This window comes from Ruditapes philippinarum, unplaced genomic scaffold (assembly GCF_026571515.1).
Source record: "Ruditapes philippinarum isolate M1 unplaced genomic scaffold, ASM2657151v2 ctg981_1_1_1_1, whole genome shotgun sequence".
NCBI lineage: Eukaryota > Metazoa > Mollusca > Bivalvia > Venerida > Veneridae > Ruditapes > Ruditapes philippinarum.
In genome coordinates, this window is record NW_026855378.1 from 247,074 (window position 1) to 272,022 (window position 24,949).

The 24,949-nt window shown below is 32.1% G+C and overlaps 2 protein-coding genes across 3 annotated transcripts in view; one reads left to right on the forward strand and one right to left on the reverse strand.

Moving 5' to 3' along the window:
- Positions 1 to 442: 442 nt before the first annotated feature.
- LOC132743111 (guanylate-binding protein 3-like) lies at positions 443 to 5,083 on the reverse strand. Of its 2 annotated transcripts, XM_060731628.1 has the most exons (5): positions 4,962 to 5,083; positions 3,533 to 3,712; positions 2,778 to 2,905; positions 2,462 to 2,571; positions 443 to 1,079 (listed from the first exon to the last, which is right to left on the reverse strand). In XM_060731628.1, exons 2-5 carry the CDS (start codon positions 3,558 to 3,560, stop codon positions 554 to 556), a joined length of 792 nt encoding a protein of 263 aa, XP_060587611.1. In that variant the 5' UTR covers positions 3,561 to 3,712; positions 4,962 to 5,083; the 3' UTR covers positions 443 to 553. The 2 variants fall into 2 exon arrangements, with proteins under 2 accessions (XP_060587611.1, XP_060587610.1); XM_060731627.1 differs by lacking the exon at positions 4,962 to 5,083 and having other exon boundaries at positions 3,533 to 4,917.
- Positions 5,084 to 12,297: 7,214 nt separating this feature from the next.
- LOC132743112 (CD5 antigen-like) overlaps positions 12,298 to 24,949 on the forward strand; it is a 59,656-nt gene continuing 47,004 nt past the window's right edge. The window contains exons 1-2 of the mRNA XM_060731629.1: positions 12,298 to 12,905; positions 14,220 to 14,417. Of these exons, the coding sequence (XP_060587612.1) occupies positions 12,560 to 12,905; positions 14,220 to 14,417 (544 nt within the window). The 5' untranslated portion in view covers positions 12,298 to 12,559. The remainder of the gene's footprint in view (positions 12,906 to 14,219; positions 14,418 to 24,949) is intronic.

Below are 24,949 nucleotides of genomic sequence, written 5' to 3' on the forward strand. Positions count from 1 at the left end.
TAGACCTAAAATGTTTGCCTATTCTCGTATACTTCAGGTCTGCCTTAAACTTATGTTATATATATTTCTGTAGTTTGTTACATATACATTTGTAATTTGTTATATATATTTCTGCATTTTGCGTCTCCAAAATCCCCGAGTAAAGTTTACATAGTAGGTTTGACCTCCTGAAGTTAAATTATAATCTTAGGATGATCTGCAACTGTGTTTGCACAATTATCCGCATGGCTTTCACAGCGGTATTGTTTATATGTAACATTGGTAGAGACGTTTTTAACATCATGAAATGATTAATACAAGTTCACGCATTCCCGAGTCCATTTTCATGCATTCTCTACTTTCACGATTCCATCTTTAATTCTGAAAGCTTAAATTTCACTCTTGCTATAAAGCATAGTGATACATATAATAAAATTGTTAGTTCTTTTGTCTTGAACTACCTGAAAACACTTTTATTTAGAATTAAAGCATATGCGTAACATTAACAGAAAGCATCAATATCAAAGTATTACGGGTAACAAAGTATTACGTTACAGAATATAACAGATTCACATTACATTCTGCAATTATTTAACAGACCGGGTAGTGAACATTGATAGTTGTTAAAGTTGTAAATGATACTTTCAGATTTATAATAGTTTACGTAATTACTTCTTCCGTTGACTGGCTTGCTGTTACGGAGCACCTTGCTCTCGCATGCGTACATGTAATCTAAAAACAAATTAGTTTCTTCAATAAATTCGTCGGACAGATCTTCCAATGGAATGCATTCTAACTGCTGCAGAACTTTTCTTCCACCTGGCCTATCAAAAACAAAGCACTTGCGTTTACAAAAATATTTCCAAATACATTCCCGTGGTCTGTTATATTTAATTGTTGTACTATCGTTTTCTTGCTTAAGTTTAAGACAATCTTCAAGATAGACATCTGGAGTGATTTTATTGCCATCTTTTTCTAGCTCTAAAGAAAAATCTCTAAGACAAGGAACAAAAGTTGGGAGAATCATTCCAAGCTGTTCGTCATCGACGCTTTCTGTCCTGTTCCGGAATCTTATATTTTTCGACATTTCTGTTATAAATCTTTAGGTCCAATGTAAGTAAAGTAACCAATGTTATCACACTTATGTCCTTTTGTTTTAATATTTTGATTATAAAAAATTATTTAAGTAATATGAAAGTGGAACCTTTAAAATGAAAGAAAACAGCACATTGATTAACTCTTATGGCACACGCAGATTGTAAAAAAGGTGAGTTTACCCTAGAAAACTCACATGAAGCTCTAGCCTAGAAGATTTTAAAAATAGTTCCTCTTTTTTCCTATAGTAATAAATCTAAGTAAAAGGTGACCCAAAGCGAGGTCAATTTAGACAACTGTTATGAACAAACGTGGTATAAGTCTTTACAACATTATCAAATATCTTAGCACTAGGCATTGGGCTTTGGATATTTTAAAAGGTTTCCTTCAAGAAACTCCGAAAATGAAGTAAACAATGGGCCGGGGTCAATTTGACCCAAGACCATAATTTGTACGATTTTTAAAGTGGAACACACAAAAAAATGCTGCACATGTTTTTTTAATTCTTGGCTTTAAAGATAAACAGAAGTTTTAAAGATTTCATTTCTGTAGAATCAAAAGACCATCGGGACGGGACCAGTTTTTAACCAAGGGTCATAATTCTAGCAAACGTGATGGTTTATTAGACAATTACACCAAATATCTAAGCTGAATGTCTTGTGCTTAGAGAAAATATTCTTTTCCGCCTATAGGTGGCTTTGTTCAAATCAAATTTAGCATGTGGAGTGGTATCTAAGGAATCATTGTAAATGGGTAATAGAATACGATTAATAGCCAACGACGATAATAAAAGCTCATCGTGTGATCAGGTGAGATGTTATTGGAATTGATTCCTAATTTTGGAATGAAACTGTTTTGGAATAAATAAAAACCATACACAAAATACACAAGAATTTCGTGTTATAAAAAATATATATTCACTGCAAAATTAATTTCATTTCTTAAATTTCTGATATTATACCTTCAAACAAACAAAAAGAAAAATTGAAAATAACTCTACATAGGTATGATTTAGGAAAAATAAATAAGCAAAGCGAGAAGTAAATAAAATCATTGAAGATACCCTCCAATTGAAAAGAAAAATGTTTGTGTTTTAATTTTCCTGTTCATGCGCTAAAATGGAAATCAAACCGATAAGGAGAGTGAGACAATGTTCGTAGGAATAAGGTTCTTGATAGACTATATAGTTATATGATGGTTGTATACAATTTAACCCTCGTCCAGCGGTTCGACTAATATATATGTAAACAACCGTAAATACAGGGTCATATTATCTGTCAAACATTTTTATAACAAACAAGGTGGATTAGTTTGGTAGAAGGCCTTTGAAAAGTCAATCGCAATTTTGCAACTACGTAAGTACCGGGAACCATATAATAAAGGATACGTCAGTTTATCTACAGCATCTTGGTTGAAGGTTGACATCATGTTATAGACTAAGACATTACATAGCAGCACCGCAAGCGTAAATATTCTGTTATCATGATCCTTGTCGCCCTGTAGAAAATTTGATATATGATCATGATCATTATCAAAGAGGAAAAAGACTACACAATTGTTTTATTAAATGTTACTGAACATCAAATAAGTAATTCTCTATTTTCTTTAAAGGTACAAATTATAATTATGTGCATATTTGTCATATCTGTTTCTGTTAGGAATTGTAATGTTTGTTTTGATTATAATCAATTCATATACAATACCTTCGAAACATCTCCTAAACCCTCTGTATCTAGAAGGACAAGAACAGTGTTGTCTTTAAGTGGATGATCCTTACACCATATCCAGATTCCCTTTGTTTTGGACTCTATAGTCTTTCCAAGCGGAAACCCTGACATAATACAACGTTTTGCTTTCAAAACATATTGAAGTGGCGATGCAGTTTTCAAAAACTACTAATATCGATTCACGGGTTAATGTAAAAACACGCAAAAACTTTATCAAATCATCTCTTGTTTAGCAGAAAAGACTCATGTCGCAATCCAAATCACCAAAACAAAAATCTGCACATATTTATATATTGCGTTAATCATTATAGAATTGACAATTACAAAGGTAGTGCATTTATTTTATGTATCGGGACTTTCCCTTTCGTGAATAAAATAAAAATATTGAAAAGGGGTAATCCCTCGGAAGCAATGAAAACTACAGGTAAATGCAAATGTTTGATTGAGTCTGTTCATGAGCGTAAAGGGCAACATCCGTCTCGCCTGCTTATAACGGCTTAATTGGTATCCAATTTTCAGCACTTAATGTGCCGGAATCAGTACTCCCGACTGTCCAGAAAAAATATAACGACACTAAAGTGAAGTACGGGGCAACTTTCAAAGCGGTCACACGATAATTGATACCTTCTGTGCTGAATAATATGATGTTTTCTTGTTGTGTACCGCCTTATCATTTTACCCTATTTACCTCAAAATAGTAACCCAGTGTGTAGCACATCTAAAGATTTTACCGTTCGAAGAGTTTGCAAGCCGGTTCATGAGGTATGATTTTCCAGTCCTGTATAGCCCAGTAATCGCCAGTATCACAAGTTGTTTATCAATCTCTTGAAATTTGCTTCAGTATGTCCTCGTCAACTTTGAATTTCCCATTATCATCTGTAGTTACTAAGCACTTTGGCGCTTCAAAAATACTAAATAGGTCATTGAAATTATGACTATGTTACCAGTGTTATAATGTTTTTCATAAACAAAACCATCTAAATAGCGATTTCATATTTATGAAGATCAAGTGTACATAATTATATTTCGCTAAAGCCATTGTTAAAAACAGTAAGAACATTTAATAATGATAACACAAAACGTTTTATTTAAAAATTATATTACAATAATGATTGGTTCTGCAGAACGTTCTGTCATTATTTAGCTTTGTTTTATCTCCTTAGTTGTTCTAAAACGCTCCATTGTACTTGAATAATGTGATCGGATAGTAAACGTTTTCAATTTACTGTGTACAAGTTGCTTTAAAACGATCATGTTATTTCAGATAAAATACGTTCGAGCAATTTGCTGAAATTGCTGAATGTGTAGCCGTATGAAAGGCTTCAGTAGGCTTGATATAGATTCATTCCAAATACATGTATTTGGTGAAATATGTCATAATATAGTCCTCAAGTCATCTTAACATCTCATTGCGCTCTATCTTAAGTGATAAAGGATTTTGAAGTTGTGAAATTATCTGCCAAAGGTGATAACCTATCTGGTAGTCCATAAACCTCTGTACCATCCTAATGATAACTGTCCTCGAATAGGATATAAGACTGACAATAAGAAAAATAGCAAGTTGTACTGGCATATCAGAAGCCAATATGCACACACTTTTTAACAAGTGTGTGTACCTTAAAAAAGGCTGTAACTAGGTATATAGTCGGTTTGCACAGCGAGGAATGAAAGAAGCTATGCCTTAAATGTGTCCCGATATTTTAAGAAAATTTAAAAGCTTCGATAGTGTGGCTACTTGTATCAGTAGACAAGATTGTTAAACATGTTTCTCCAATTTAAATGGGACAGTTCTTCAATTATTTACCATTTGGCCATACAGCCACTGTATGTGTTAAAAATAATTGAAGAATTATTTGCAAAGTATTTTCAGTGATATGGGCTGTCTTACAAGTGAGACAGTGTTAAAGAAACTCCAAAGAGGACTAAAATAAGTTAAAGTCCCATACATCATTGCCCAAACACACACTGAGGCAATTTTACATATCTGCTGTTAAAAATTGGATATAAGGTTTGTTAAAATACAAAGGTTTTGAACAAAGCATGTGAGAAACGGAGCATGTAAGAAATACGTAAACTATCTTTATTTGCCGGACCTTCCTATAAAATATGATAAACTGAGTTTAAAAGAGTAAAAATCGAGAAATATCTGAAGAAATTTACCTCATGTGTTTACCCTCGTTCATTGTCGTGTCGGGTTAGATTAGTAAATTTGGATAAAATACCAATCTCCTGTAAACATATACACATTGTTTAAAGCTGCTATCCCATACATTGTAGTTCGGGTGTTTTTTTTTAAATAAATTGTCATCAAAAGATATAATTTCGACAAGGCTTGTACACTTATATTGAACTAGATGATTAATGTCTTGTCCGACGAAAAAAATCTCTAAGTAAGATTTGCTATGTTTATAATGCAGAAATTATTAACTTTTGCAAAGCTTTATTTTGTAAATATTGGCTAATTTATAAAGACGTCCGTTAACTGTTTGCACGTAGATTCGTTGGTTACGGATAAAACAGCTGTGCTCTTTATCTTGCAAACAATTGCTGCACAAAATATCATTGAAAATTATTTATATAAGAAGAGACAAAAAAGAAGAACATATCCCGGTAATCCGGTTTAAAACTGACATTTATATAGAAGGTTCTACCTGCTGGCTACATGAGAACAGGCGTGATAATAGGAGTTTTAATATCTTTGTCAAGTGAAACATGACAACCGTTAGGTCAAAGATATCTCGTGAAAACTGCAAAATTTACGTCTATACATATTTATAAATTTGGTAACAAGATTAAACATGCAATAAAGCACATGTTGATTTTATTTAACTACCCCTCTGACGCTCTCGAATTCTTTATATAAAATAGTTAGTGCATTAACCCTATTACTATTAATTGTGAAAACCATATTCACTTGTTTCAAGACTATTACTCTCTTCTTTTTACATATAATGTTTAAATAAATATAACGTTTTATATATATAAAGTAGGAAACAGTTGATTAAATTTAACATTTATTTGTAGATAATATAACGAAAGAAGGGCATTCCTGATAACTATCATAATGTCAAATTTATCTTATTGTGATTATATAATATTTAATCACTTTACCTAGTTATAAAATCAACTTAGTTTACAAACTTAAGATGCGTCACATAACATTTATGTATTGTTTTACGGTGCACGGATTAACATCGTTAGGATAGGATAGGGTTTATTAAACAGACTTGACGGCAGGTAGAATGTTGGATTGTGAAATAGGCGAAACGGATTCGAATTTCGGAAGGTGCATGTCACTTTAGTTGTAGTTGATCATGACAAGTAATTTATGGTCAAACACATTGTACCCTTGCACTTGTATGTACAGTAGTTATTAGTTCTTTGCCAAAGTGAAGGTTATTAGTACATGTATTGGTAAACTGCTTGGCAGACTGTCAAGGAATGACATTTATGTCATTTCTGACAACCACTAGGTATCTGTCAAGTATTCCTTGGAGCTTGGTACAAAAATTATCTCAGCTATTTTTTACATTTTTTTATTTACTTTCTGTTGATTAATTTACTAAATGCTCCACTTGCTAGAGATGAATCGTACTCTGCTGGATTGGCTGAATCTATTTTTCTGGCAAATACCAGTACAATAATTTGTGTTCTGTAGTCCTGCAGGAGTTCATCTTACTTCGCTCATGTGCAGTAGCTCCAACCAATTAAAAATTAAACTACATGTCTACTTTGAGAATCGTGACAGTACGTACATCATGTTAGACATTCCCGACTTTGTGCGTGAAAAAAATGTGTATAATAGAAATTTAACAGTGTAAATTTATTTTCTTTCTGGTTTATTAATTTTAAGATACTTTATCAACATTAAATAACTCTAACATTTCAAATGTTCCGTCGTGTATCGGAAAGTATCAAGTAAGTAATATGAATGACTTTAGTTCGTCGTCGTTGTTGTCGGCTTCCTGCAAAACCTTTAATGTAGCCCAATGTTCAATCATTATAAAAGTTATTAACATGAAACTAGGACACAGTACCATTTTCGAGTGTGTCAGAGTGGTAGTAAAATAAAACTTACATGTGCTTTATTATTTTTTATATTTACTCATATAGAATACGAGGTTTAGCTGCACATGATGCAATTGTCAGACAAGGGACATATTTCTGAAAGCTATATTTTTGGACTTATGTCCCTGTTAAACTCTTGTTTTAGTAAGTTCATCACTGTAATAATTGTCTCTCTTTACGGTAGGCCTATTTTACTAATCTTAATTTTAAATATGTTATACATTTATTTATATTTAATGATCAACATTATTTTTTGTCCAATCATGTTGCAGTATTTTTTCAAATTTCTGCTTTGTCTAACTTTGTATAATGTGTACTTACTAAATAAAATTTACTTAATCCGTCGTCTAACCAGTGTAACTAAATTCAATATTGCATTATATTAGGGAGGAGTTAGAGGTGTGGTTTGCACTCTGAAATGTAAAATATGTAGGTACAGCATAAGCGGGAATAATAAACTACCACAAAAATAAAAAAAAGTGATCTGTTTTTCAAAGGAGCAAATCAATAGGGATTTTTTTAATGTTAGTGAATAACTTGCATCAAATAACAAATTTGTATCAATTAATAAGCTCATAATAATTTTCCTCACATTTTCAATTTATTTTAAAAGAATGTACACATTCCATTGACTCCGTTGCTTTTAGCTAATTGTATCATTTTCCCAGACATGATATTCTTACTGTAGACAAAGGTATAAATTCGGGGCATTTTATTTTAAAAAATGTGCCTGATTATATGTTGAAAGGGCCAACTAATTAGCTTATCTAAATGTGACATGTAAGGAACTTGACTAGGTTTAGACATCATGTGTTTGTGTTGTATCACTATTTTGTGAAAACCACAAAAGGGCGGGCTATATATAGGCGACAATGTTCACGCAGTTTATAAAAATGCCTTGTTTTTTGTTGTAAAATAATGTTGATCATTGAATAGGTTAATTTTTAGTAATACGCATTAACAAAAATAGTTTGTCCCATGCCTACGGCACGGTTGACCAATTATTTTTGTTAATACATATTATTTAACACTAACCTATATTTATTGTTGTTACATGCTGAGGTCAAAGTATCTACACACGATTTAAATTTAAACAACTATTAAACGTGCATAATACAAAGCACTGATAAAAAGTCTTATGTTTCATATTTAAGTTCAGATACATGTTTGTATAAAGTCGGAACGGTTGAAATAAAATCTGTCTGCGTCGCGCGTGACAGACTGGCTTTATAAACACTTTCCTAGTTACGGATGACATTTAACACTGTGCAAGTATGATACACTGAGTCAATAGCATAAAAATGATGAAATACATTGAATGTATAAAAGAATTTGCACAGGTAGTACACTGTCCCAGGACATGTCACCAATCATGTTCATAAAGTTTAAAGTTGCCAACTGGTGACCTATTAATTTTGAATCCAGTAATTCACTGAGTATGTGGTTGTTTTGTTTTTTTGTCTTTTGTGTGTGTGTGCGTGTGTGCGCGCGTGAGTGCGTGCGTGCGTGCGTGTGTGTGTGTGTGTGTGTGTGTTTGTTTTCTAAGTTTAATAATGGTCTTTCCGCCCTTTCAGTCACTGTGACCCCGAACAGGTCACCAAGCATGTCCTTAAATAGTATTAAAGTTGCCAAATGGTGACCAATTATTTTTGAATGCAATACAGGCAGTTAAACAATGGGGGAAGTTATATTAACCAAGATATAATGTTGAAATTAATGCAGAAATCAAGATGAGAAGGATTATCTCCCTTATTCATAGAAACATCAAGCTACAAAATAGAATAAAATCTCATGAAATCAAAAATGAGATCTCGACCTAGACTTAAGTATTGAGTTTGCTGGGCCACTGGCAGGCCTATCAGTTATTTACACTTTCTGTGAGAGGCCAGCAGCTGTAGGATTGAACGGTTTTGGACCTATTTCATCATCCTTCTCCTCAGATCAGACATTTTCTGTGATGCCGGCGCTGGAAATATCAAATTTAAGTGGCATTTTGTCCTTGTATAAAAAGGATTTAATCATTTAAACTTTACTAATGATCAAGAAGCAAACGATGGCTCATTTGTATGGCAAATAAGTATTTTTTCAAGAAACTGTAACAAACACACAAGAAATAAGCGATTTATTTTAGCTTGATTGTATTTTTATACTTATATGATTCAAGGTGTTTTCAAATACTAAACTAAAATGTTTAATTTCCATACATTTCTTAAAAATACATTTCTTAAAATTACTTTCTTCTAAAATCTTAATGAAACCCTAGTGTTTCATATTGCATTTTAAGTTTACTTAGTCATACATTTTATATAATTCAAAAGAAAGACAACAAATATTTTAGTATAAGTGCATGTATTTTATTATAATATGAACTTGAAACATGACGAAGATTTATGTATGTTATTTGACAATATACATGCAGGCTGGACTCGGTGGTTATAAATGTCAGAAAGATTAATAATGTACATGAGAATATACGTGTTTCATAACAATTTATGTTAAAAGCTGTCATTATAAATAGTGGTCTCAACGCCCAGTCTAGGAAGTTCGAATTTGATAGTTGACTTGTACACTTGTGTATCAGTAATAAAATATGAAACATCTGTGCGTTCTCTCTCCGTAATACGACACTAGTACTAGCCGTATGAGACCAAATAGATTTACTTTCTTTTTTTTATTTCATTTTTAACTGTAAATTATGCAGTTCTGCAATGCAAAACATCAATATTAAATATCATTATTAAATATGAATACAGGATTTGAAAGCAGGCAGTTAATATCACAGATATTTATTTACATTTTCTATTAATTCTATCATAAATTTTCCTTAATTTTTATCATTCATTGTCTTATTATATTACATTTTAAAACTTCCTGATTTCAACATAATGTGTACTGTAACCCCTCTAATTCAAGAACCCTACCTGTTCCCCATTAATTAAAGATCCATATCTTTAACCCCTCTAGTTAAGGAACCTTTCCTGTATTACATTGAAGTGACATTATGCTCATATTTTCATAGTGAAGTTGAGCTGAACTGACTATATATTTCAAAAGATAGTGATTGACTAACGGTTCATATTGGAAAATGTTTAGGATAAAATTAAATCTGCCTAAAATATAAATAGACTGCCTCACTCTTTTTATGAAATGAGCGTAACAGGTTAATTCTATTGGATATTTACGAAAATATCGTTTGAATCCATGCGTTGTTTATTATCATTTCAAATTATTTTTTATATTAAAAGGAATTATGGCAAAAGGAAAACTTATTTTGACATTCACTTGTTCTTGGATTGGCATAATGTCAATTTAATTAAAGAACCATATATTTAACCACTCTTGTTCAGGAACCATTCCTGCACTTCATTAATTCAAGTATTATATCTTTAACTCCTCTGATTCTAGAAACCTACCTGTACCCCATTAATCAAAGAACCATATCTTTAATCACTCTAATTCTTAGACCATTACAGTAACCCATTAATTAAAGAACTATTATTTTATCTTTCACTTCTTTAATTCATGAACCATATTCGCACCCAATTAATGAAATACCCTTATCGTTAACACTTCTAATTCTAGAACCACACATGTACCCCATTAATTAAAGAACCATAATTTTATCTCTTACCATAGTTTAAGTACCATTCCTGCAACCCATTAATTAATAAACCTTATACGAGGGATGATCAAAAATAAACCGGACTGTGACTGTCAATTGAAGAATTTTCAACCTATCACTTATTGTTATATATCACACTTAATCGGAAAACAATACCGGTAAACTGATGCTTTATCTAATCTGATAACGCAAAAACTTGTCCGTAACAGCGAATTCAAAAACCATGGTAACACACACCCGGCGCAGTGTGTAAATTCAACTTGACATCTGGCGCTTTAAGCTGCGTATATATTCACAATATGGCACATTTAGATTTCAAAATACGCCAAAACGTCATGAACATACTTTGACGTTGTCAGTAAAAATGACTTCATTTAAACCATATTTATATTTGCAATCACAATTCAAACGTCACATGTGAATGAAATATTCCCGTTAAAACTATGTCGTCGGAATGTATCAAAAATCGATCAATAAGAAAAAAATTGTCAAAAGTAAGACGAGAAACTGTTTAAAACGTAGAAAAAGATTATGGGTATCAAGGGAAAATTTCCAGAAAGCCACAGCATATGTTTTGAATAGCATTAAGAATTAAGAAAGGGTAATAGAGAAATTGAGAACAAGTAAGGTAGAGACAGAAAAATAAATTTTCAAGGACGTTGGTGACGCCAAGACGTTGAAAAATAACAGTCGATTGACTGCGGACATTGTCAACGATGTTCGAGAGTAGCTACGGGACGGTGCAGTGCAAATCTAGAGGTTTTAAATGATAACCAGTTAATGCGCATTTATTATATATATTGTATTCTTGGGTTTACAATTGTATCAATTATTTTCTTATTTTAGCGCAGTAGTTTTTATGGAGAAATTGTGTCAACAATTAGTGAGTCACTGTTCAAAATCGGCTATGCGTTCTCAGTATTTCTTAAAATAATGAAATTTTGTTCATAGCTGTATCTTCTTTTATTTTTTTCTATGTATGATACTTATCATTTCAGCAACATTATTTTAACATTTCATACGTATTGTAGTACATAATATAGGTCTTTTGCAATGTGCGATTTTTCCAACAATCAAGTTACAGAAGGAAAGAACGGAAATTTGCGTCATTACAGGAGCTCTTTATCATCATCCATTTTTAAAAAAAATACAATATGATACCTAATTGTACAGAAATATATGGGCAGTGGATCCGCCGCATCAACAACATGATTGTACCACGTATTGGCCTACTCCGTGAATGAGTAAAAAGCTGCTACGAAGGAAAATACGCTTGCGACGTCGTTCACGCCAATTTCAAGTTATACCGTGCGCCGCATTGCTTTACATGTACATACCAATAACAGCATAACTTTTTTATTTGTCAATGTTTCTTGTTGGTTTTTTTGTATCATTTAGGGGATAGATTCCGATTTATTTTCCGTGTATTTTTATTTAAATTCATTTAACAGGTAAAGAATCATGTACAAAGTCCGGTTATTTTTTGATCATCCCTCGTATCTAACCATTTTAATTCAGAAACCATACCTGTACCTCATTAATTGAAGAACCATAATTTTATCTTTACCTTATTTAAGAACCCTACTTCACCACATTCACTCAAAAACCATATCTTTATCTTTAACTACTTTAATTCAAGAAACATACATTTACCTCATTATTTAGAGAACCATAATTTCATCTTTATCTTTAACTACTTTAATTCAAGAATCATAACTTTATCCCAATAATACAAGAACCATATCTTTACCACCACCCCCCCCCCTCCGGACATAATTTCAGTCACGGGCAGACACTTTATACAGAACAGTTATATTATCTTCTGATAAAACTTAATAGAATATGATGTGGGCTGTCTTTAGAAGGTGTATGATAATAATAGTGTAGAGATACGAGGAAAAACTGATTACCTGTACCGTAAACACAATATATCTTTATTTAGTTAAAACATTTCAGACTTTTTGGTTAACAAGGACAAATTTAAACTCCAACGTAATAATAGTTTATAAACGGATAATTTTGTTCTAGATTATATGCGGACATTTTCATATCAAATTTTATTGAAAAAATGAAATTCCTTCTCTCTATACTCATTATCATTAATAACTTGATTGTGTTGCTTGCAAACAATGATAACTGTAGAGAAAACGATCTGAATGCTTTAATGGTACGTCTGCGTGTACTTCGAACAGATTTTGCCGACTTGAAAACCAAGCACGATGAACTGATCAATCGTATCGATTTAATAAATAACACTCAAGCAGGTCTCAAGGAAGCGAATGATAACCAAGAAACAGAACTTAAAAAGCTTAAACAAGAAATCAACAGTACATCTTCAGAAATCAACACAGAAAACAGAAAACAAGATACAGAACTAACCAAACTTAGGCAAGAAATAGATGCAATAAAAGAAGGTATTCTATTAAAATATTTATTCTAAGATGACAGGGCATTTTAAGATGACTCAACTGAGGTATTCTTTCACATGAATGGGTCAGAACCTTTTTTCAAGATATCTATACCATTTGATTTAGGTCTATACCAACACTATGTACGAAATTTCAGAACAGTAAAAAATGGTCATAACTCTTTTCCATAGTTACCACTTTCATTCCTAAAATTAATTTACTGAAAGAAAAGAAAAAATAAGACTCCAATCGGTCTAAAAGTTGCTCTAAAATTAATTTTCTGTATAGGACTTATTATATTTCTACATATATTCCATTTTAAGTGCCCCAGCTAATTTATGTAAAATTTTCAAATTTTATGTTTTAGGGTTTTGGACCTCAAAGGAGCTATTTTATGTAACTTCACAGTAAGATTCAAGAGTTACTACAACACTTTCAGTGTAGGAACTCGAAAACATATGTTATATGTCCACTTCCAGGTCTGCTTGAAAAAAAGATTCCCATCATTTGTCGCGCGCATGAACATAAACTATTTATGTGCCGATTATACACATTATTTTGCAATTCAATTTGAAATCCTCCTACTCAATCAAAATCTGCTACAAAGTTGAGTCATCTTAATGATTATGAAATTCATTTTGTGTCGCATGTAGCTCAAAAAGTATTTTACCTATAGTTATGAAACTTTACAGAAATGTTACTCAAGTTCTGTACCTGGGTCTCGCATGTAGATTAATTATGTTTTGTCAGAGTTATTGCCCTTAACTGGATAAAAATTTGCAATTTTCAGCTTGTGTCGCACAGAACTCTAAAAGTATTTGACCTAAGGTCATGCAACTTTACAGGAATGTTGATAAGCATGTGTAGATGTGCATCTTGATATTTTCGTGTAGAATTATTTTGTATTTGTAGAGTTATTGCCTTTTACTTAGTGAAAATTTGCAATTTTCAATTTGTGTCGTGCGTAGCTCAAACAGTATTTAACCTAGAGTCATGAAACTTTACATGAATGTTGCTCAGCATGTGTTGTTGTGCACCTTTGGTTTCGCTTGCATGTGGATTTATCCAGTAATCAAGACTTATTACTCTGGACTTAAAAACCCTGGAGTAAAAACCGTTCCATTAAGTTATGTCATAACGGATAATTTTGTTGTAGATTATATGCGGACATTTTCATATCAAATTTTATTGAAAAAATGAAATTTCTTCTCTCTTTACTCATTATCATTGATAACTTGAATGTGTTGCTTGCAATCTATGATAATTGTAGAGAAAACGATCTGAATGCTTTAATGGTACGTCTGCGTGTACTTCGTACAGATTTTGCCGACTTGAAAACCAAGCACGATGAACTGATAAATCGTATCAATTCAATAAATGCCACTCAAGCAGTTCTCAAGAAAGCAAATGATAACCAAGAAACAGAACTTCAAAAGCTTAGACAAGAAATCAACACAAAAAACAGAAAACAAGATACAGAACTTACCAAACTTAGGCAAGAAATAGATGCATTTAAAGGTATTCTATTAAAATATTTATTCTAAGATGACAGTGCATTTTAAGGTGACTCAACTGAGGTATTCTTTCACATGAATGAGTCAGAACCCTTTTTGAAGATATCTATACCGTTTGATTTAGGTCTATACCAATACTATTTACGAAATTTCAGAACAGTAAAAAAATGCTCATTACCCTTTTTCATAATTATCACTTTCATTTCCAAAATTAATTTACTTAAAGAAAAGAACAAAAAGACACCAATCGGTCTAAAAGTTGCTCTAAAATCAATTTTCTGTATTAGACTTAGTATATTTCTACATATATTACATTTTAATTAAGTGCCCCAGCTAATTTATGTAAAATTTTCAAATTTTATGTTTTAGGGTTTTGCACCTCAATAGAGCTACTTTAAAATGTTCAGTGCATAATATTTTAATAATAAAAAATCTTGTTTGAAATTAAAGATAGTGTTGTTTGAAAATAGTTTATTATTCAGGTTGAAGACAAACTACTGCAAAATCATTATGATCAACAAATTTCATGCTTTTTCTTGAAAATGATAAAATATGATCCAATGAAATTATGTTTCGTCTGCTGTAAGATTACTTTGCACAACCCGATGTGCAATTTACTTTGTTTTGCAAAAACAGACATTCCATAGATTACACAAATACACGAAAATTTCTTTTTAGATAAAACCATGGCATTTTATGCCTAAGAAACTATTATATTATGTGAGTTCACAGTAAGATTCAAGAGTTACTACAACATTCCAGTGTAGGAACTCGAAAACATATATTATATGTCCACTTCCAGGTCTGCTTGAAGAAAAAAATATTCCCATCGTTTGTGGCGCGCATGAACATTAACTATTTATGTGCCAATTATACACATTATTTTGCAATTCAATTTGACATCCTCCTCCTCAATCAAATTCTGCTACAAAGTTGAGTCAACTTAATGATTATGAAATTCATTTTGTGTCGCATGTAGCTCAAAAAGTATTTGACCTATAGTTATGAAACTTTACAGAAATGTTTCTCAAGTTCTGTACCTGGGGTTTTGCATGCAGATTTATTATGTTTTGTCAGCCTTATTGCCCTTGACTGGATAAAAATTTGAAATTTTCAGCTTGTGTCGTACGTATCTCATAAAGTATTTGACCTAGGGCCATGCAACTTTACAGGAATGTTGATAAGCATGTGTAGTTGTACATCTTGGTATTTTCGTGTGGATTTATTTTGTATTTGTAGAGTTATTGCCTTTTAATTTGTGAAAATTTGCAATTTTGAATTTTGTGTCGTGCGTAGCTCAAACAGTATTTAACCTAGAGTCATGAAACTTAATATAAATGTTGCTCAGCATGTGTTGTTGTGTACATTTGGTTTTGCTTGAATGTGGATTTATCCAGTTATCAATACTTTTTACCCTGGACATAAAAACCCTGGAGTAAAAACCGTTCCATTAAGTTCTGTTATTTGTTCCTTGTGTGATTTAGGTGGAATCAACCAATTTAACAGGAAAAATGATCAACATCACTGTGAAGCTGTGCACCTTGGGTTTCGCATGTGGACTTTTTACAGTTTTGTTTGTCTGTGCATTTATCCAGTAATGAAGACTTATTACCCTGGACTTAAAAACCCTGCAGTAAAAACCGTTCCATTAAGTTGTGTTATTTGTTCCTTGAGTGATTTAGTTAGAATCAAACAACTTAAGGTGACAACAGACACTTTCCGTGGTACTCACATAAATGTCATTTAAACCAACTTATTTTAGTAATAATTGTTATTTATTTAATCTTTGTGCATTAAATGTCGTTGATCAACATAAAAAATAACATATTTGAAAAAAATGCCTTTGTAAATGATTGATTTTTAATAAAAATCCTAAAATTTTAAATCGTCATATCAAAGTCATTTTTTTATTTTTTTGTCATCAAACTTTTGGAAAATAAACATACTTATAATATCTGGGGAACCGTGTCTCAAATTTTTTCTATCTTTTCTCAAAAAAATATTACGTAACGTCAAACATTTTATGCGACTTTTTTCACCATACATATTACGTAATTAAAGATAATTAAGTCGCTGATCGAGCAAACAAAAATCCCTGACACGGTTCCCTCCGTAAATAAATTCCCTTTCATGTGCTTTAAACCGCATGTTAATTGCTTGATTATTAAAAAAAGTTATGCCGATTCAAAGTTAGTCCGACCCGCATCAAACGAAGTGTCATAAATCGGCTGTTCTCTCTCGGACCCCTACGTTTCACGCTAAATAATTGCATAATACACAAATATTCGCACCAGAGAGGGTCACAAGTTGCGCTAACATACTCTAACAACATTTCATGACCAGTGACATCTGACCAATTAAAAAGTTGCTGATTAATATCAGTTTATAACAGAAATTTCTTCAAATCTTAACGTGATTTACTGTCGGTCGCACATGTCACGTGACTTTCGGTAAAATTTGAGGCACTCGGTGGGGGGAAATGGAACGTATTTGCGCACCGCTAGCGGGGTATTTAATTGTTTCACTTTTGAAGATTATTATTATTATCATCAGCATTATTATTATATTATACCAGAGTCACTCTGTCTGTGTATTCGTGTATAAAATTCCGTTAAAATATAAAATAAAATAACAAAAAACAGAGCTTCTGATGGTCTTTTAAAGTCCATGGTAAATGTAAAAATAAAAACGAGATATTATATATTTCTTCCTCCAAATTGAAATAAATGCTTGACATAATTATTACAATAGAAGAAGAAGGTATCACTCGATCATTATGATCTGACCTTTATGACTTCTTTTATCATGAAAATCATCTATGTACGGCATAGATATCCAGTTTCTACTGGGATATACAATAAATTCCATACTTTGTCCCAGGTTTATTAGTACTGTGTTCGATTTACTGGCGAACAATTTATTCAGAGCATTCACTGATAGTATATATTAATATCTTTTTTTATTGATTCATAGAGAAATGATCATCCTTAAACAATCTAAAATGGTTTAGAAATTAGTCAGGGACACCTTACCACAAGTCATATAGGCGTTCACATAAAAAATGTTGTCTGTTTTTGTTGTTGTTTTACTTGACATTGTTAGAAAACGAGGTTGAATGTAAAGCAAGCGATGAATCCGTACAAAAGTCCATAAACTCAATGTAATATCTATCAGATTAACGGGACAGACAAATTATTTTCACACATTATGGATATTTTAGCAACTATATTTTAAATCAACCCGTGGTCGTGCGATTTGCCGCTATGCTTAATTATTTATGTTTCATACATTATGTTACGTACATTGGCCGACAATTTCTTATTTTATAAAAATACTTAATAAAAGGTAGACGATATTCATAAAAGATGTACGGTATTTGTACGATACATGAATTACGAGTAGTATGGACAAGTATGGACGGGTAATTCACGGATATATGGAACTACCCGATTTCCCTCATTGATGCCTCAACAGGGGGGCGAGCGTTATCGATAATTGACAGGTTACGCGAATAGCAGATAAAATGGTACAGGTACCGTTTAAAAACGTTTAAAAACACATTTTTTGGACTAACTGCTTCCAAAATTAAATCACGAATGTGTTCAGAAAAGGTTGATAAATCTACTAAGCAAAGAATCTCATTTTAGGTATTTTCAGTAATAATTGACTCCGTTGTCACCTTAACAGGAATAGTGATCAATATCACTGTGAAGCTATGCACCTGAGGTTTTGCATGTGGATTTTTTCCAGTTTTGTGTGAGTTATTGCCCTTGACTTAGTACAAATTTGCAATTATCAACTTGTTCATGCATAGCTCAAAAAGTGTGTGACCTGTAGGCATGAAAGTTTACAAGAATCGGGTCAGGACGTGTACTAATGCAACTTGGGATTTGCTTGTGGATTTATTCAGTATTTGTAAAATTCTTGCCGTTAACTTAGTGAAAGATTTATGGTTTTCAACTTTTGGCACATTCAGCCAAAACAATATTTGACCTACGGTCTTAAGATTGACAAAACAGTGGAGAATTTCAACCAAAGTTGGCAGGATTGATCCTTGGGTGAAAGGCTTCCTCGGGTGTTCAAAGACTTTCATTCCATGCAGAAATCTGGTTGCAATGGCAAGCAAAAGGAACTATAAGAATAAATTTAAAAATCTTCTTAGGCCTAGAGCATAGATATTTTGCATAAGGCATTGTCTGGTAGACCTCTACCAAGATTGTTCAAATTATAGCCCTGGGATCAAAATTGGCCCCGCCCCGGGAGTCATTAATTTTCACTATATATACATATATAAAAAACTTAAAAGCCCCGCCCCGGGGGTCATAGGTTTTCCTTTAATGTATTTTGTAAAAACTTAAAACATCATCTTCTCTAAATTGACAAAGTCTAGAGGTTGATATTTTGAATGAAACATTGTGTAGTGAACCTCTAGCAAGATTGTTCAAATTATAGCCCTGGTATCAAAATTGGCGCCGCCCGGGGGTCATTGATTTTCACAATGTACATATAGTAAAACAAAAAATATTCTTGTCTGAAGGTATAATGTTTAGAGCTTTGATATGTGGTATATGATATCAGCTATAGGTACTCTATCAACGTTGTTCAAATTTTGCCTCTAGTGTCAAAATTAGCCCCGCCCCAGGGTCATAGGTTTTTACTTATATGAATATTGTAAAAAATCAAAAAAAATCATCTTCTCTAAATTGACAAAGGCTAGAGGTTAGATATTTTGCATGAAACATTGTGTAGTGAACTTCTAGCAAGATTGTTCAAATTATTTCTCTGGGGTCAAAATTTGGCCCGCCCAGGGGGTCATTGATTTTCAGTCACTATGTACATATCGTAAAAAAAATCTTCTTGTCTGTAGGTACAAGGGTAAGAGTTTTTATATTTTGTATATAAATATTTATTAACTTCCATCCGTCCTTTTTATCATATAAAAACGACAGAAACAACATTAACAATATGTTGAAGAGGAAGTTAACTGTCTCTAGTTTATCTGGAAAAAAATGTTACACACGCACACCAACACACACACACACGCACGCACACACGCACGCACACACACAGATTCAATAGATCATTATAGCTAAGGCAATCCGGATCCAGTCATAACTAACACGTGCAACAGCTGGGTTGGTGATCGTGGTTTGTCTTTTCATCTTGGGTGATAAAATAAAGACATTAATGAAAACTGAATAATTCTGGATACTCCCATAACTCAAACATGAACACTGCAAGGACTGGGCAATGAAACTTTATTAAAGTAATTAAAAGTGATAATTCAATTAGGGAAGAAACCCATTCATAAAAGTTCACCAAAATTGTTTTATCTTAATTATTCTTTCAATACTAATTAACCGCTGTAGAAGACTGCAAATTGGTGCTACATGTCAATATCATAGTTCTGGGCTTAAAAGTATAGAAGTAAATACTTTCAAGATATGTTTAAAAGTCTACATTATTTAAAGTGACTCCGAGGTCTGGGGCCAATACTTACCCAAGGGTCATGATTTATGTCACTTTTGTAAAGGTCAACTAAGCAATGTTACATGCCAAATATCTAAGCTCTGGTAATTTTTGATCTACACAATAAAATGTTATTAGGTTATCCTAAATAAGTCTACATTAATTATGTGTCCAGGGGGTGAAGTATTGACCCATGGTTTAATATGAATCAGTTTTGTGGAGGTAAACAAGGTTATACTACAAACCAAATATTTAAATTCTGGATATTACATGTATATTTACAGACTAAGACTAAATGTTGTTGTTGTTTTTCTACATAAATGTAAATAAATCAGATGACCAAAGCGGCGGGGCACATATTCTCAGGGCATAATTAATATTAATTTTGTGGAGGTCCACAAAACATGCTTCATTCAAATAATTAAAGCTCTGGGCATTGTAATTTCACGGAATAAGACCAAACGGTACTTCCTATTCAAATGTATATGAAACAAGTGACCCCCAGAGCTGGGCCAATATAGACCCAAAGGACAAGATCAAGATCCCACAAAAAGGCATGCTACATGCCGAATATCTAAGCTATAGACATTGTCGTTTTGTAAATAATATAAACATTGTTTTCCTATATAAAACATATGTAAATCAAGTGGGGCGGGGCAAACTTTGATCTAATAAAGTCGAAACCTAGGTTCTGCATATTGTCTCATTATAAGTGATCATCTGTCAAATAGTTTTAATTTCCTTCCATCGGTTCAATAGATACAGAACAGACACGAAATTTTGAAATTGATACAAAATAAGTAAGTGTAAACTTGATCCGAGTAAGGTCAAACCTGTGATTCTTCCAGTTCAAAAATATACAGACTAGACACGGAATCTGCTAATGGACGACCATATGCATTAGAATACAGGCCGAAAATTGTTTTGGATGTATAAAAAGTAGATTAGATATATCATTTTTAGAAAAAAGGCAATATAAAAACATGCATGCCATTTTTTCCTCCCTCTATCTATCCGTTCGACTGTCTTTCATTCCGTCTGTCCTAAGATCTAATAAGAGATGTTAAAGACAGTTGGTAAATAGATTGAGGGCAATATTATTATTATTTACGCATGTCATTCATTTTGTGTAATTTACAAAGCATGTATCATTGCCTTGTTATACCGAGGTTGTATTAATCACTCCTTTTATGTCAAAAATGTTTTACCCAAGAAATCACTAAGTTTACTCATATCGTAAAAAATGTATTTTTTTCTCTCCAAAACAACAATTCCTATATAAGACGCATTACCTTATTGTTTTCTACAAGAATTATTTAATCATGCCGTTGAAGTCAAAATAAGTACTCATTGGTCATTTTGTTAAAATAGACTTATTTAGTTAACATGTCTTAAAGAGTTTTTCTTCCGAAACTACAATGCTCAAAGCGTATAAAATTGTAATGACATATCAAATAACATTGGGGGAAGTTTCCTCTTGGTATCAGAATAATTTGGTTTATAGGAAAACTTTGATTTAAGTCTTCTTGTTTAAATAATACAATTCCTAGAACTTTCACTGTAAGGTTGTCTAACTTCTACAAAAATACATAAATTATGCTACTTGAACCAAATATTAAACACAAAATGTGATCTTATTACTTTTTAAAAAAAATGTAAACGAGTGAAATATAAATTAACGTTCAGACATTTACGTCAAATAAATTCTGCATTAATATGACCAAAAATAAAAGACATTGAAACATCGGTCTAGACTTGTTTTTATTTAACCCTTTACCTCATATATACGCGAAACAACGCATTTTCGACCCCCCCCCCCGCCTTTTTTAGGCCTGAAATAGTGAAAAATGTCCTATTTGGGCTCCAAACATCTGTTTTCGTTTGAGAAATGTTGTTAAAAAAGTGAGCACTTTTTCGGCGCCGCCCCCATCTAAAAGATACATCAGGGGGTTGCCAGAAGGGGGATGTGCCCCCTTCTGTTTGGGGGGTTTGAAGGTTGGTGGAGTCCCCCTCATCGCCAAGAAAATTTTGGACTTATGAGAGGCTTAAAATAACCCCAGGTCGATCATAAGGTAATGTGTTACCAACGCTGAAAAGCCTTTGACTCTATCTCAATCCCTTGAGAAGTTGCAGCACTTTGAAATAAGTTTTGATGGAAAAAATCGAGGCAAAATAGTGATTTTTGGCAATTTTGAGATGTCCCCTCGTTGCCATGGTAACAGGAAATTTAAGACTGAGCATGTCGTTACAAAGGCAATGGTCCAGTCAACATTTGTGCCAAGTTTGATTATTATTGAAGCATTTTTCAAAGTTTCATAGCAGTTTGAACTTGTAAGAGGAGGCTTTTCAGTGAAAATGGCCATTTTTCACATTATGCTCATGTGGGAAAGGGTTAATTAATATTATCACTGAAGTCTACCAACTTTTCAAACGTGTTTGAATTGGGCAAAGTAATTAAAGATGTTTAAATCTTTAAATCAAATTTAATTCATATTCATATAATTTTACAATATAAAATTGGCCAGGTTTGATACCGGTGTCGCGTAATTATCACACGCGTGGTAATATTACCACGTGTGTGATTATTACGCAGGGTCGTAATTATCAGACGGGTTTGGGTAGTGCCGTGATAATCACACGGACGGTATTATATTTACACTTAATATTCTTGAATTACAGTAATATAACAGTAATATAAATAATTCCTGATATAATTAAAAAATATTTTTCAGTTTAGGTTTCTCTGTCTTAAAATAGTAAAAAAAAGTCTGTTTCATGGATATCCCTCCGTTTTTTTTATTAATATTAGTTCCCCTTTTTAGCTGAAATATGTTAAGTCTTATTTATTGCGCTTTGTGTGTTTGCATGCAATTAAAGATAATTATAGTAAAATCCAAAATTAAATGAAAAGAACAAATAAATAAATAAATAAATAAATAAATAAACAAGCAAATTCGTTGAATTTATATCCCCCGCCGAGCACTGGTTATTATTAACACAACAACTGAAGACATAAGGCTTTATTTATATATTAATCGTGGCATAAACAGTAATATTCTTTGAACTTGATAAATATTCAGGGCAATAACAGAGCCATAACTTTGTGTTAAATAGTAATATCTGGAAATGCCAATGAGGTGTATGCATACTACATAACTAATAAAGGGCCGTAAATCTGAGTTATAAGTATCTGACCGAACAATCCGACTATATGCACATCTCTTAGTATCCCATCGGCGGGGGATAATAAATAAATAAATAAATAAAAGGAAGACTCGAAATGACAAAGATCTAGTTATAGTAATGGTGTGACAAAGGGTTAAGTGTGAAAAAGGGTTAAGTATAAGGAAAGCAGAGGTTCTTTTTTAATTGGCACGACATTTCCATAATATTAAACTTATATAAACACCTCTATCCGTTTTGATACACCAAAGGATGTATATGCTGTCAATTGACTCGTGAACCTGTAAAAAGTGTTGATCTGTATAACTTCAATGTAATATTTGTTGATTATGAACTTTCCCGCTTTAGTTTATATATTGTGTGATATTTATATATGGTTCTTAGCCTCGTTTATGATGTTCATTGCAAATGTCATGTTTGCATGATCTGAGTGGAATAAAGAATAGAATAGCAATGTAACTCAGAGATATGTCAGGGATATGTTTGCGAAAAAATTGTCAATTATTTCAGAAATATGCATTACATATAATTATATCATTATAGAAGTTTTCAACAAATAAGACATCAACACTATTTCAGTAGTTTATAAAAAATAAAAAAAGATTACGTTCGTATTTGATATAATGAGTATTAAATTTTCTCAATTACAACAGTTTTCACGTGAAATGTAAAAAAAGGCACAATTAAGGATTCGCGCTAATAACATAATATAATATGATATAATAGTAAGTTACATTCAGTATATGTTAAAGTAAAAGATGTAAACTAGCTCTTATTAATCATCAGTATAGGCATTTTGCAATACTATAATTGTGCAATATCTTCCCATCATTATCTGCAGCAAACTGAACAACGCGATATTTTTACATTTCTTTTTGTTTTTAGTTTTTTTTTTCAACAATCCGTGAATTCCTTTTGAGAACATTGTATACACACATTCGCATCCAACAGGTTAAGTATAAGACAAAACACAATTGTGATTAGGATGATAAATGGGCAACAGTAAAAATATATGTACAAATGAGCCAAAATTGTTTAATTCTGAATATAATTGATTATTAACAAAGTTACGTCCCCTTTATAAAACTACCTCATTAAATAACTGCTCACGAGTGTATTTTTTAGTTTGACTGTATACATATACAAGTTTGCTTCTTTAAAAGAAGCATGCGAGAGGTATTTTTGCTGCTGTAGAAGATTTGTTTAATTTGAAAATATTTGGGGATATTATATGGCATAAAAGACACAATGAATGGTTATAAATTACAATTATTAAACAAAAAAGGATTTATTATATATATTGCAATTAAAGTTTGTTTTACACTTCATCTTTTTTAATGTTTTAAAAGATTATATGCCCGAGTAATGGACTTTTTTCTTGGCGCACTAGGGATACTTTTTCTACAAAAAAATATAAAATTACTTATTGTAAATTAAATGATATACATATCATTTAAAATTTGTATTTTAAATTCAGTTCCCTTTGTAGAAAAAGTATATAATTTTATATTAAAAGTAGTATCAAAATAAAAGTTTCTAGTAAAGTTCAATAATAAAATTTTCGGTCACTGTTTTGTTAAATATAATGAAGCATTTCCTCTACATTTTCCAAAACGGGTATAAAGTATGATAATCAAACAATTTTAGTCCAGGGTTTGCATAAAAAAATGTTAATATTATTTGATTGGAATAAACAGTATATACTGTTATATACTGTTATACTGTTATATACTGTTTATTGGAATAAACAGTATATAAAGCTGCATGCCTCCAACCACAATATTAGAAGAAAATCAAACTTGAGGTAAAATTTGTGCCATTTGCGCCAAAAAATCTCCCTTTGCGTTATTTAGACATACCGGTTCAATACACGGTTCACTCGGT

Coding starts and splice junctions, on each gene's coding strand:
- LOC132743111 (XM_060731628.1), bottom strand. CDS start 3,560: ATGAACCGGCTTGCAAACTCTTCGAACG. Junction 2,906..3,532: donor GCTTGCAAACTCTTCGAACG/GTAAAATCTTTA, acceptor GTATTATGTCAG/GGTTTCCGCTTGGAAAGACT. Junction 1,080..2,461: donor GATGCTGTAGATAAACTGAC/GTATCCTTTATT, acceptor TTGGACCTAAAG/ATTTATAACAGAAATGTCGA.